The following is a 14,810-nucleotide window of genomic DNA, read 5'->3' as shown; positions in this document are numbered from 1 at the left end:
TCTCTCTCAGGCTGAACCACCCGCGCTGTACTTACAAATCCCCATATGGATCCTCTTTTTGTCCATGTTATCTGTTTATGAGGCAATAACAGGGTGCGATTTGTAAAAAAAGGGAGGGGGGATGTTTTGAAAAGCATTTTTTTTTTGTCATGAAAATACTGGGCTGCTTGTCATCATAGAAACAGATCATCATATTTTGATGTTTATTGCACCTTCAGAAATATCGGCTGCCTTCTTTTCAACAAACAGCTGCGCTGTTGATAGACTATTATTCGCAACGTGTAACTACTCAGATAGTGCTGTGGGTGGGGTAAATAAATAAACAAATACAGATTATATATATATCCTACACGTCCTGCTAACTATACAGGGTTTATTTTTTATTTACATTGTAATTATAATCTTTCAAGACCCACGCCCAACCACGCAACTTCTCCTTGTTATAATTATTATGACATTTACTGGCTTGTTTGGTCAGCCAGTGAGTGAACCCTCATCTGTAATTCCAATATTTCCGACAGTATTGAAGGAGGCGTCAGCTTGTGGTCGTTGGCTTCGCCTTTCCCATGTCATTTGAGTCGGGGTTCACACTGGCTGTGAGACTGAAAATAGAGCAGCGCTGGTCCCACTGTACCATATCATTTTCACTTATCATAACAGTACCCTTTAAATGCCGCTACTGGACACTATATAAACGTTTATTGACGCGTTTTACAGTTTGTCGTTTAGCTATGGCCAACTCGCACCCCTTGTAGATGGTACATTCCACACGTTCACGCCCCAAACAAAAATGGCACATGTGAGCTAACTGCCGTTCACCAGAAAGAAGTGTGTGTACGTTTCGAAAACGAAACCGTTTTGGCGGAGACTATTCTCTGTGAGGCTGTATCAACACGAAGTGTTGTCTCCCTCTGTGTCACTCAGCCATGGCACTGCAAATATCTGCTCTATTTTCATATATCAGAGCCCCACTGTTCACAGGCCCTCTGTCCCGTGTACGCGCAGATTTCAAGGGAGCCGGTGTCAAGTTCAAACACATTTTAAATACAGGGAGACCCCAGTTTGGAGGGAAGCCAGCAACAAGTCCTCTCCGCGGCCATATTAACGTTGCCCTGCGAACTGAGAAGTTTTCAACAACACCGACGGCGGCACTTTGGAAGTCCAGCCAGGGGAACGGTTCCTCTTCACCTCGGGGAAGGAGAGGCTGGCTGGGCAAGGTCGCCCTCGGTGCCGCCCTCGGAGTGAGCACAGTCGTGGTGGTCCAGTCTCTCCACACCGGAACCCTTACCGCCATGGCCCTCAAAATTAACCTGAACTCCGCTGAGGGAGACTGGAAGGAGACCAAGGGTGAGACTGTTCAAACCAAGGCCGAGGAGAGGATTTTAATTTAATTTTAAAGCAGCTACCCTGCAGCGTGCTTTGTAAACAAACGAAAGAGAAACGTTTGTGCTGTCACATGACCAAAAAACCTGTCCAGCTGTCATTCACTTAGTGATAGAAAAAGCGTACCTGAGAGTTGTCACAAGACTAAAACTACAGCGACTCTGTGCTTTCAAAATGGATGACGATGATGATACCAAACCGTTATTAGATTTAGTATACTATAAACTCAAGCTATATACAATACAATATATAAAAGACACAATTGAAGTCAGTATAGGAATGACATAAATACATTTGGGCAGCAACTCATGGTCATTTTAATGGATTATCTAGCCCAAAGTGATGTTTTTAAACTATATTTTAGTTGATCCATAGATTGAAAAGCAATAGATATGAATTTGAGAATAATACAAAATGAAGAAAAGCAAGCAAATAACTCTATGAGTAAATATTTGGTGTTTATACTTAGTTACCAATGGCTCATGCAATAAATCAGAAATCCTAATCAATTGCAGTAATTTATTGACACACAACATGTATTTTGCAGTCTTCACTGATTAAATCTGTTCTTGAACAAACTGGAACTTGAGTGCCAAAGCTGCACAAAGACCATGAAGTACTCTTAGGGTACTAAAATCTCACAGTATATTGTGCACTGTAGGAATTTTACTGTTCATTAGGTGGGGATTCAGGAGCTATTTTGTCCTATTCTTCATAAATTTTTTCTTTAGTATCATTTGTATCACGTTTCTGTTTCTTTACATAAATGACTATATAACAAAATATTTATATTTATCTTACAGATTATATATTCTTTCCCTATTGTCTCTTAGACTTCTTGCTGTCTCAGACTGTGAACGACAGGCGTCAGTACTACAGGACTTCTAGCTATGAGAAGCTTGACGACATCCCAGTGTGGACTCCCGCTGCAGGTCAGACACCCAACATCAATCAAAGTCACTGTCAAGTTCATTCAGGGTTGGGCGGTGGAGTTCTGCTAGTGTTTTCAGATATTTGGCCATAGCACATTAAATAAATCGCACACTGAGAGCATTTACAAATTATGAGCAACATAAAGAGAGTTGGAAGCTCCTTGCAAAACGTAATATCAACACAAATCAAAAAATTAACATACTTAAATTACATGTATTAGTTTATCAGCTCATATCACATAATCAGAAGCTTCAGTACAGTATGATTGTTGAAGTGCTTCCATCTGTCCTCATTTTGTTTATCTATTTCTGACTGATGTGGAAGCCCTTTCCCCTGTAGCCTATATGAAATGCAAACAAACAATGACATTTTTGCCTACAGTCTTCAACTATGAGGACTACAGTGTATCCCATACGTTAATTTATTTGTGGCGGCCCGCCACAATATCAATGCTGACCGCCACATATTGATTTTCGTTTTTTTACCAGGCCTATTTAAAATCATATTTGCGCAACACGCAGCACCCCCCCCCCCCATACCTGATGTGATGACAGCTATATTTAAAGATTGTTCACACTACTATATTAATATGTCCAATTTAACACTGCAGATCCACAAACCAAGACCTGTTTGGTTGAAGAAGAAGAAGTTGTGAAAACATTCTTGTGTAATTTAACCATAAAACTTTTGTTAATAATTGCTAATTCAAGAATTTGTACTGTTGTGTTTTATTATTTTAATGTTGAGTATAGGAACAAACCCCTTGTGCAAATTTACCAGGCCTATGTAACGTAATAAGATCCTGTATTGTATGTGTGTGTCTCGTTATCAGGTGCTTCTGAGCAACCTCTCCACCCGAGGAATGAAAAGTTGGACCACAAGATTTCCCTCTACAGCGGTGACATCACCGAGCTGGAGATAGATGCTATTGTCAATGCAGGTATGTGTGTGTAAACGGGTGGGTGTTTGTTTTTAGGTGGATCTGTTTGTAGGTTTGTCACCAATGATCGACTTTCACATATAAAAGGAGAAAAAAACAACGAGATAAAACATGATTTTATTTCCTCTTTTTGTAGCAATTAGTAATCAGCAGGTAAAAAAGAAACACAAAAAAATATGAAGAAAAAAGTAGTGGGAAATATGAAAAAGGCCCCAGTCTGTTTGTGCACATACCTTTAGCACAAAACACCTATGAGTTTGTGCTGTGATTATGGGTATGATGTTTTTTCAGTGTGTGGGAGGGACAGCTAGGCTTTTATCAGGTTACCAACATATTTGTAGTGTGAAGTAGTGTACATACAGTACAGAAGACTAGAAGAACCACAACAGGGTTTAGAATCAGAAGGATTGCTGACTGGCTCCCAATTTATAGTGATATGTGGTGTTTTGTGAAGGAAGAAAAAAATGAGGAATCAGCTGTCAGTGAACACAGCTAAGCATAGTTATATTTGGTTACCCCATCATCAGCGTAGTTTACGATACCATAAAGGCATAAAATAAATGGTTTGGACATAGTGCATGTACACATAAGGAGTGTGTTTTGTTTTTGTTTTATTCAGGGTCCGTGCAGGCAGATACATTGTTTGTTTTTGTCTTGTTTATGTAGTATCCCATCGCCATTTGTTTTTGAGGACACTACATCTGTTATCGCAACCAACTGCTAGTGCTGATTATTTTAATTATCAGTGAACCTCTTGATTATTTTTTTAGATAAATTGAATTGTTATTAACGTGTTGTCTTATTTTGTGAAAACCCCCAAAATATGCGATTTAGAATGATATAAAACTCAAAAAGCAGTTTCTGTTTTACAATCAATGAAAATACAACAATTGCGCTTCTGGTAGAAAAAAACTATGAAATATATATATATAAATATTTCATGTTCTATCATAGTAAAAATACCAATACTTATGAGGAAAACATATAAATTGATACTGAAATATATTTATTTGGGCTTTTTATGCACAAACCAATGTAATACTGAGCAGTTAAAAAATTTATCTCAGCCATCATAACTCAGCTAACAATAAAGATCTGATACCAAATTTAATTAAAAACATTTAGTAATATCAAGTAATATAATTTAGACTGAAAAATATTTTAAAGATAGGTGTACCATTTGCTCACATATCACCCTTCCTCCTATCAGTTGTTGTTGTTTTCCAGCACTTCCAAGTAGGATTAGAGTCTTTCTAGTGACCATTAGATGGAGCCAAAAGCCAGAAAATTTCCTGAAGACCTCTTCCCACAAGGCTGTTTGTGCAATTGGGGGGGACATTGAATCTGTGTCTTGGCACAGACGGTGCATCAGGGGAGAGCGAGGCAGGCCAGCATGCCTAAATGATGCTTGACGATGAGGCTTTAGCAGAAAATGATAGATCTTCATTGGCAGCTGACTGTCAGCAGGTGTACACTGTGCCAGCATCCAGTGAATATGTTGATTGTTGACTCCCATTTACGGAACTATTGCTTGTGTTTGTGTTTGTGTGCTTGCAAGCGTTCATGCATGCATCCGCCTGCAAATGTTTAAGTAATTATGTGTGTATACAGTAAGTAATTGTAATTTGTGGAGGCGACTTTGCGCTGGTGTGTGTGTTTGTGTGTTTTATAAGAGCTTTTACAGAGTCGCACGATGCAAAGTAGCATGGAATTAACAAGAGGAAACAGCTAGTAAAGTGTCATTTAGCCGAGAGGACGAGGCAAGGTGAGGGAGGGAGGCAGAAAAACACAACAGCGCCAGAGGAAACATGACTGAGAGACGGAGCCTGAGAGAGAGAGAGTGTCAGCACGGCGACTCACCAAAAGAGAGGGGAGAGTCTGGAGGAGTGAAAAGAAGAGGATAAAAGAGAGGCAGGGAGGGGACACAGGCTAGTATTTAAATCTCGCTCTGCATTGCCATGGCAACAAGCAGGTACACGGTACCCTCAAAAGGGGTTTTGGGCAGCAGAGTAATCATCATGCTTTTCTGTCTGACTGACTGGCCGGCCAGCTGACTGTCTCTGTGGTCATTCCGTCGACTAAAAGCGGCTGACCTTTTCATTCGATGACTAACTGATTGACTATGAGGCTTGAAGTGATGTCCGGCGGACTTAAAGAGATATGACGTTAAAATAACAGAGAGCAGCAAATAGACATCAAGGGACAATTATGAAAGAGACAGTTAGTTACTCTCGTTTAGAAATTTGCCAAACCTACTGCATACTCCTGTTGCAGATCTAACAGCAGAGCATCAGCGTTAAAGCAGCCAAAGCGGGGCCTGTGGTTTTTGACATGTGGAGGGGAGTGTTGTGGGTTTTTTTCTCTGGCTGCTCTGAAAGGCCTTGAAGAATCATTTAGCCCATAACACAGCAAACATTCAATTGAAGCCAACTGTGGCCAATTATACGCTATATTGGCAGACTGGTTGGCAAGTTGGGAGGGGGGCACCCAGGCCTGGCTAGTGGTTAGGCATTGACTGCAGACACACAAAAACACGCATGAATGCGTAAAGAGACACACACACACTTTAAAGTGTGGAAACATGCAGACACAGAAGCACCGGAGACCTTTGAATGAACAGGTGGAAACTATGTAATATGCTGCTCCACCCTGTTCCTTCTTTCCTTCCTTTCCTGTCTTCTTTCCTTCCTTCCTTCCTTCCTTCTTTCCTACTCTCCTTCCCTCAGTCAGCACTGATTGATCAGGTAAGCAGGGCGTTGCAGGGAGGCTGGGCGGGGCGCTGTTTGTCGTTTGTGTCGCTCTCAATAAAGATTGCATTTACAGTAACTCTCCACTCCTTCTCCTCTTCCTCCTCCTCCCCCTCCTCCTCCACTCCACCCACCTTTCTTCCACACTTTTACAGCCCCTGGCTCCTGCCCACTCCACTATAAAACACTACAAACATAAAAACCCACAAGCACTTAAGAGCCGTCCTGGCGAGGAGGGGGCGGTGGTATGGGTGGAGGAGACGGCGGGCCGAAACATCCTCCTCTTTACACCCCTCAATCACTCCGTCCGGAGAAGGAGAGATAGATGGAGGGGAGGATATATTGTCTCTGATGGGCTAGCTGATTAAGATGGATTGCACAATGAAATGTCGTTGGAGTGATGAGTTCTTGGAGTGTGTGTATGTGTGTGTGTGTGTGGAGACCACGTCTCGGCAACTAACTTTGCATTAAAACCTTTTTTTCAAATTGATTAAATGCAAATTTGCTTAGCTCTACTGAGCTGCATTTTCACTAGCAAAAGTTTTATTCCTCATTTCCATTCCAGCACTCACTCTCCACCGCTGTAGTGTTTATCGTGTTTGACATTAAATGCTATTTATTTTGGCCTACCTTTTTTTCCGCGTAGAATTGAAATTTAATTGAAAAAGATTTAAAAACTGGACGTATACGTCTTCTCAGTATTTTTGTGTAATGTCCTTTTTTTCTCCAGTGGAGCTAACTCCATGTATGAGAGTAAATGCAGCGGCAGAGTCGGCTGATAAATCTTTCAGGCAAGACTATTAAAAACTGTCCCTAAAATTAAGCCGTGCACCGTCAAGTGATAAAGAATATTCTGGTGCTATCTCTTTAATCTTTAGAGCTGAACCACTTGTCATCGTCACAATTTCTGTCTTCTGAGAGCTTGTGAGAGTGTGTGTGTTTATGCAGGACTGGGTATGTGTGTGTCTCACCTCTGCACACGTTTTTGGATGTATTGACAAGATTACAGTACATGTATGTCTGCACATGGACACCTGCGCACAGCTGCATCTGCTTGTGCCAGAATTTGACAGCACAAATACACCTGGCTCTATGCATGTGTGTGCGGGCAGTACAATATCTGGAGGGGTGGTACATGTGGGGTGTACCTTTGTGTGCAGGTATCCTATCGTGTGTGTGTGTGTGTGTGCATGAGATAGGGTCTCCCAGGTTTTCCTCTGCAGGTCAGAGATAAAGCTGTTTGTTGGCGCCAGAAACCTACTCAACAGGCAACAGCTGAGAGATACAAGATTAGAGCCAATAGTTTTTGTGGCCCGCAGGTGACAGACAGGATGAGAGAGAGAGAGAGCGCGGGTCTGTAGACTATACTGTAACTTCCTCATGAGATAAGAAACCTAGAAAGCAGGCCGGCATGTTGACAGACATGAAGGGGAAAAAGTCAGAAAGTAGTTAGGTAGGTGAAGAGTAGCAACACCTCATGTCTCACCTGCAATTTCCACTTAATACGTCATGTTAGCGTCAGCGGCTGGACAATAAAACAAAAACAATAATTGTCACAATATAATATTTTCAATAACAGTATAACAAGTGTTCAATAAATATTTACTCGTGTATTTGTTCACAAAGATTTTATCATGATTGTTTTGAATATTCTGCCTCAGATTTGTGAAGTGATCCACTGTTTGGCATCAAGTGTTGATCATAAAGAAGAGTTTAAACCACAGTTAACCATCAGGTTTCCTCAACTTTTACTCAGGAGCAAAAATCAGCCTTTAAACTTGAAAGAAATAACGATTTGATACTTGTCGTGATAATTATCGATATCGAAAGATACGAAACTTTTTATCGTGATAACATTTTTGGCTATAACGTCCAGCCTTACGTCAGCGTCATTGTGGCATACTGTAGGTTTTAGAAAGGAATATGGTGGGTCAAAAGAACAAACGTTTCTTCAGAGGCATCTGGAAATTCCAGGCACAAACAAGCCGATTATGACTAATGGCGGACTTGAGAAGAGCTGAGTGATATTCCTTAACATTAACTTGAGATTGCTCATCAATGCTTGAAGCTTGATTTATCAAGTAATATTAATAAAAGTTTGCATGCGTAGTTGATACAAAGATCAGAGGCAGACTCAGCTCAAAATCAAACGATAATATTATGTAGGACAAATCAGTCATTGCAAGTACAAGAGATCTCAGTATTATGTAGAAGAGGGGAAATACATCTTTGTCATATTCGTTAATATGTACAGGCGCCTGAACATACAATGAGCCCCTTTTGCAACACCTGATTCTAGATAAAGACTGTCCGAAGTCACAGTTTTAATTAAATAGTAGATACAGTAAGCATGGAATCAGTATTTTAACTGGATAACTACTATTGGAGGCAGTTCTTCCTTCTGTTTTTCAGTTTTCACACACTTTGTTTTGGGACTGTTAGACTGGTAACATTTTTCAGACTGCCTTCTTGGGCTCTCTATGACACAGTATTTCTTGACTGCTTGACTGATGTTTGATGAATCGCTGAACACTCCTGGTGCTGGAGCTGTCAAGTGATGGTACCTCACTGTCTCGCTCCAGAGTGTACAACTGCTGTAGTGAATGCGTTAAGACATTTAAATGTCTTGTCCTTGAATCTAAGACAACTCCATTTTTCACATGTAGCATTACATTATATCAATTATTGATAGCTTATTGATCTGCTGATTGTTTTCGTAATTGTTGAGTCTAAGGTGACATCTTCAAATATCTTGTTTGGTCCGAAACCCAAAATGATAAAGTAAAATCACAAGCAAATATATGTCATTTTTGCTTGAAAAAAAGTGATTATTGATTATTATTAGTGAAAAAAGTATTATTTGATTATCAAAATAGTTTCTTATCATATTTCATCAACTAATTGATTAATTTGATAATAGTTTAAGCTGTATGCCACTTCAATGCTGACAAATCTGGTCTCGTGATCAATTATGGTAGCAGATGAAAGCCAAAACAATAGCCACATAAACAAAATTTGGCTTTTGCTTTGTGAAGTAGTAGTTCTGCTCTTTTTCCCGGAAGGTTAAAGCAGCTATAATCATATCAAATGGCAACGTGAAAACAATGTGACAGTGTGAAAGGGGTTGCTCATAGTGTTGAACCTACAGAGAATTATACCTGGCTCTGCAGCTCTTATAGGCTTTACGGAGCTTTATAGTGAGTTTAGCTGTCTGGCCAACAACTTTACTGTTCTGGTTCACTCTCAAAGCGCTCTCATAGTGTTGTTTTCAGCCGCAGCAGGCAGCTGTTTGCAGTGAAAAAGCTCTAAACACATTGTACACTTCCTGCTCAGCACCAATCAACAGACAGACACAGTTAGTGACTCGCTGGTGGACATATTGGAGCCTTTAGCAGCTTATGAGCCAGATATTTACCTCAGGAGGTGAGGGGTTGATTCCAGCTTCTCAAATGTGAGGATTTATCTTATTTTCTTTGTCACATATAACAGTCAGTTTAATGTCTTTAGGTGTCTCCGTGGGACATAAAAAATTGTGAGGTCCAGTTTCAGTATTTTCCATATTTCATAGACTAAATGATGAAACGATTAATCAGGAAAGTTATTACAAATAATTGTGAGTTGCAGCCCTAGTATTTTTATGATGTTATTGGAGGTGGTCTCTATTCATGCGAGCACTGTGGGATTTGGTAATCAGAGCTTTAATATGGACTCTCTTTATGTAAAATGTACCTTTAGGCTGATACTGAACAAATCGGGGTTGCAAATTAGTCATGGCTAGAAACCTGTATGCATGGCATCTTCTTTATAAAACAATGTCTAATGCGTTTGTCCCTGTCAAATAAACACTAAATAAAAAATAAATGGTTAAAAAATTCCTTGCTTATTAAATATGCAAGTCATCTTGAATTGAATACAGCAGAAACCTCCCAATAGCAACTTAATATTTCATTATGCCAATGCACTGAATGAGGATGGATGTGTTGGGTAAGCATCAATAATTGAACGTTAGTGTTTTTTTGAGCGTGAATGCTTCCATTGGGTGCAATATATAAATTCAATCCGGTCACTGGGTTGAATTTATATATTGCACCCAATGGAAGCATTCTAGCTGGTGGAGCATCTTTTATTGATTCCAGAGAAGTCCATGGTTGATGATGGCCAATAGCTGTAGCGGGGCAGGTTGCGGGGCTTGGGGGTTACAGAGGATGAAGGGACCGGTGCGTTGGGAAGTAACGGATGAGTGGACAGACAGGCAGCAAGATATCGGCTAGAACAGCTGGAGGAGAAAGGTGAGAGGGATGTGCTCAGTGATCGTGTTTGGTGATTTTAAGAGTATAAAACAGGTAAACCCTTGGCTCTGCAGGTAGAGCCCCTTGCAATAGCATTACCCTACAGTGGCACAGCATCACACTCCTTCTGCAAGGCTTCACTGATTCTTAGCTGGCTTTGTCAATGGGGCTTAGCACTGTGCTTTGCGCCAAAATCAGCCTGGCAGACATCCATGCTTTTGACACTCTGCTACAGCATGTATTGAAGATTGTCAGGCCTGACTTGTTGTTCTAAATTGCTTCAGAGTGGCTAAAATTATTTCTCAGATTTCACCTGAGCTGCTTTTTTCTCGTTTGACTGGAGTAAAAGGGGACACAAAGTGGGAATCTTTGCATGCTTAACCACGTTATAAGGGATTTTCCAGCATCAGGCCAAGGATTAAGTGATTTTTGTCACAGATCTACTTTGAATGCCACAGTATCTACTCCACTCTCCCGTGCTTAAGCTTTTTTATAGTCTGTTTGTTTTAAGTATGTACATCATGTAGCAGCTATTAAAGGATAATCAAGTTGTAACCAGCTGTAGTATTTTTTTCGTCCCAGGGAATGAATGTTTTCAAGACCGCATTTCATCCTTACATGACTGCCATGGTTTTAATCAGGAGAGGCATGTTCTAGGGATCAACCCAGCCTCCCTGGTAGTAACCGGGGTCTGAGGAGGTCATAGAAAGCCCAGAACAGAGACTTCTCTTGCTGTTGAGGTCCCACAGCCCCCACAGTGTATGCTCCCTATCTCTCTCTGGTCTGCAGTTACCATATATTTACCCTAGAGCTCTTGTCAGCTCCTCTTAGGACAAGCTCATATTGCAAGATGCAAAATGTCACACCAAGTTTGCTATTGCAGACAAATATTTTACATGTGTGTGCTCTAAGAAACCCTCAAAACAGATACTGTAAAATGGGTCTAAGCTTATTCATGTTGGTGTTTTGATGCAGTAGGGGTGCTTAAATTCAAGGAAGATCAAATGAAAATATTCTACTTGCTCTCAGCCGACCTTTCTACTTGTTAAAATGTTTTTAGTTAGAGTTGTATTGTTTACTTGAAACGTTAAATGGAACAGGTTACAGATCCCTCGTGAACTGCTCTGTTTCTCCCTGCCTTAGTGACTGTACTTCCTTAGCTTTAGTTCCTATAGCAGTATCCCCACTGCGCTGACTTTGTGTTTTGTGGAGCAGTACTAATATGCACGATCTCACAATGCACCCCGTCAACTGTCTGTACACACAAGCACTAAGAGAGGCAAATTGGCATTGCTGCTTCAGTTTCAGAGTAAATATTATATGCTTTCAAAACTTAGCCCTGCCATGACTAGCGCTCCACTCTACCAGCTACTAAACTAGGACAAAATTACAGTGGTGAGCATTGAGCAGAGTGCCAAATGGAGACGTGAACCTGCTTGTGGAAAGACGATTTGCTGTACAAAAGCCAATTAAAGAGTGAGAGTGGAAAATCCATCTGATCTGTATGGATTTTAATCAGTGAGGTCAAAATGAAGCAGTGATAGGCAGGGTCAAAGGCAGGGCCAAGTACTTGTGGTGTAGCACAAAACACACTAAAAGTTTATCTATTACTGAGCAAAAGCACATCTGATTAGTATTTCTTTTTGTTGTGGAATGGAGCAGATGTTTTAGTGGTGAATTAGACCATCCTCAAATTGATTGAACATTTTCATTGCTAACCCACAGTAAGGCTGAAACTAACAGTTATTTTCATCATTGAATCATCTGCAGAATGCTTTGTTGATTAAATTGATAAATAGTTTGGTCAAAAAATAGTGAAAAATGACCATCACAGGTTCCCAGTTCGCAAGGTCACGTTGGAGTTGGAAAAAGAGTCTACTATGTCTGAAGTGAAAAACAAAATCTATTAGCTGGTGCTTAGGAGTGGTGGAAGGAGTATTGAGATATTTTAATTGAGTAAAAGTAGCAAACAATACTTGCAAAAAATATATATTGACACAACGTCTCGGTTCTAGACCTTCGTCATGCAAATGGTGTTATATATACGTAACACCATTTGCCTGGTGAAGGTCTAGTACCGAAATGTTGACTCTCCTGTCTCCCTCCCTGACGCACCTGTCTCTCGTTATAGAGGTGAAGAGAGAGAAGTTATTTACTGTTCTGAATTGAGTAAATGTACCATTACCACACCGTAAAAATACAGCATTCACACTTTCATGATATTATATTATGATGTAATATTAAATTATTAGTTATATTATCATTAAAACATTTAAATGTTGTTGCTCGGTGAGGCGAAGCAAATTTTTACTACTCTGTAACAATGTAGCATATTTTGTAAACTGATCACACCTTTTATATGTAAAATTATGATCTTCAAAGTAAGTAGTGACTAGCTGTCAAATAAATGGATTTCTTCTGAAATATAGTGGAGCAAAAGTTGAAAGCTGCATAAAATGTAAATACTCGAGTAAAGTGCAAGCAGGCAGGTGTAATAGGATGGCTGGACGTTATACATTCCCTGGGTGACCTTTACATAGCTGATTACGGGAATGAGGGGCGGGTTAAGATCATGTGACTGGGGAATGATCAGGCTCGAATGATGGGAAGAGCTGAAGGCCATTGCTGTAATGTGAGAAAATGACGGGCAGAAAAACGGGCAACTGGCCATGACGTCTAATTGCTTATTTTATCCAAAACATAGCTCTAAACCCAAAGATATTCCATTCACCCTCATATGAGATAAGACATCAGATTTTAGAGCCTGGAACTAGTACATTTTAGGATTTTTTTCCTATCAAAATTGCTGTTGATAAATTTCCAGTCGTTCGCATGAAAGATTAATCGACCAATACCAGCTGGATAGGCTCTAGATTGTAGCCGAAGCAATGTCATCCGTAGTCTAAGATTTTGAACCTTGTAAATCCTTTAAAATTGATTTAAGCATTAGTACAGAACGACTGGAAGTCATCGTTGATTCATAGTCACAGACAGCAGTGACAAAGGCATCGGAGGACCTTTAATTTAATGTATTTAATGTGTAAACACAGCCACTGTCTCAATTATAAATGCTTGAATATATATTTTTTTCTTTTGTAGGGAAAAATGGATTCTGTGTATATAAAAAAATAAATGAAAAAGTTTCTTTATAGACTTATTAATTTAAAATAAAAAAATTAATTCACATTTTTATGTAAGTACAGTAGCCTGTCACTCAGGGGACATGCCTGATATAATTACCACGGCACTTCTACAGGAATATTGCTTCCGGAGAGAGCTAATATCTAAGCTATAGTAATTTCTTTCTGTATTTATTGTGAGGGGTTTCAATTCCTCCGTATGATTTTAAAATACATATCAGATGAATAGAAAATTACTCTTACATGCCCTCTTGAAGTGTCTTGTTTTTGATGGTAAAGTAAGGCTCTAGGCGTATTTCATATCTTTAAGGCGTCAGACGATCTAAGCCTCTCTGCCACTCTGAGGAATCAATCTTTTCTACTCTCTCTACTTTTTTGAGATTTTTTAACGAGCACTCTGCTGACCCTCGTCTTGTCCTAGCTTAAATGAAGACTTTTGTATCTCATACTTTTCATCCCTTCACTGAGGTCATGTTGTTTTGTCCACTCTGTCCACTTGTATCTGTGTCTTTGCCATGGGCGAAGTTTGGAGGCTGCAGCATGGATTTAGACAGTGCTGCTGCTCTAGTTTTTCCAGTCCAGATCTGTCGGAGTTAATTACGGTACAACTGTCAGAAGGACCACTTTACTGGTCATTTGGGCTGTGACATTAATGCTCTCTGTGTACTGGAAATTTTGAGCTTTCAAGGTTCAGTGCTTGAGTTTCCGCGGGATGCTCTGATGTCCAGTTTGTGTCTCAATTTTAGTGGGAAAGTGGACAAAAAGCTACACTGCTTTATTGTGCATTGTTTTTTTCCTCTTCCTTCCCCCTTCTTATTCCTTACCACTTCCATTTAGACATCATCGCAGGGCTGTGACCTGACATGAGCGAATGAGCGAGACATTGGCATTAGACAAACGGGCCTCATTTTACAGCTTCAGATTGATTTACACCCTGACATTGAGAAGTTAACATACCCTTGGAGAGTTAATCCCTAATGTTGTCCGGTTCAGTAAATAAACGAAAAAAGAAAAGCCAAACTGGAGGAGTTTGCAGAAAAGCTCATTCGTGCTAATTATTTCTCTCCCACCCCTCCCATGTTAAAAGCTTTCCCACCCCTCCAATCAATCGCCACTTTAGCAAGCAGGAAGGGATGGAGGAAGTGCGAGGCTCATTAGCCTGATTGGGCCGATGTGGGAGATGGAAAGAGATGGAGTGAATGAGGGAGTAAAAGAGAAAAGGAGTCAGCTTGATCATCAGCACTTGGCCCATCAGAGCTTCTGTCATCAAGACGAGTGCTGCGTTCAAATGTGTTGGTTCCTTGTACAGCGTTGTGGCTCCTGGTAGAGCTTGTGAGGATCTTCTGAAGGTGCCTTAGCTTGACTTACTTCAGCTATT

General features: G+C 40.3%; 1 protein-coding gene across 6 annotated transcripts in view; it reads left to right on the top strand.

Annotated features, from left to right (window-relative positions):
- The first annotated feature begins 810 nt into the window (after positions 1-810).
- The window catches only part of macrod1 (mono-ADP ribosylhydrolase 1), a 114,216-nt gene continuing 100,216 nt past the window's right edge, over positions 811-14,810 (top strand). For 3 of the 6 annotated variants that reach the window (XM_038699755.1, XM_038699757.1, XM_038699756.1), the window contains exons 1-3: positions 812-1,347; positions 2,217-2,315; positions 3,149-3,256. In XM_038699755.1, the coding sequence (XP_038555683.1) occupies positions 927-1,347; positions 2,217-2,315; positions 3,149-3,256 (628 nt within the window). In that variant the 5' untranslated portion in view covers positions 812-926. Of the gene's footprint in view, positions 1,348-2,216; positions 2,316-3,148; positions 3,257-14,810 lie in introns of all 6 variants that reach the window. The other 3 variants (XR_005441976.1, XM_038699754.1, XM_038699753.1) reach the window with 3 other exon arrangements.

Source organism: Micropterus salmoides, unplaced genomic scaffold, assembly GCF_014851395.1.
Source record: "Micropterus salmoides isolate LMB-PRFRI ecotype aquatic unplaced genomic scaffold, ASM1485139v1 Ms_hic_scaffold_5, whole genome shotgun sequence".
Classification (NCBI taxonomy): Eukaryota; Metazoa; Chordata; class Actinopteri; order Centrarchiformes; family Centrarchidae; genus Micropterus; species Micropterus salmoides.
The sequence above is the reverse complement of the archived record's forward strand: the minus strand, read 5'-3'. Positions and strand labels throughout refer to the sequence as shown.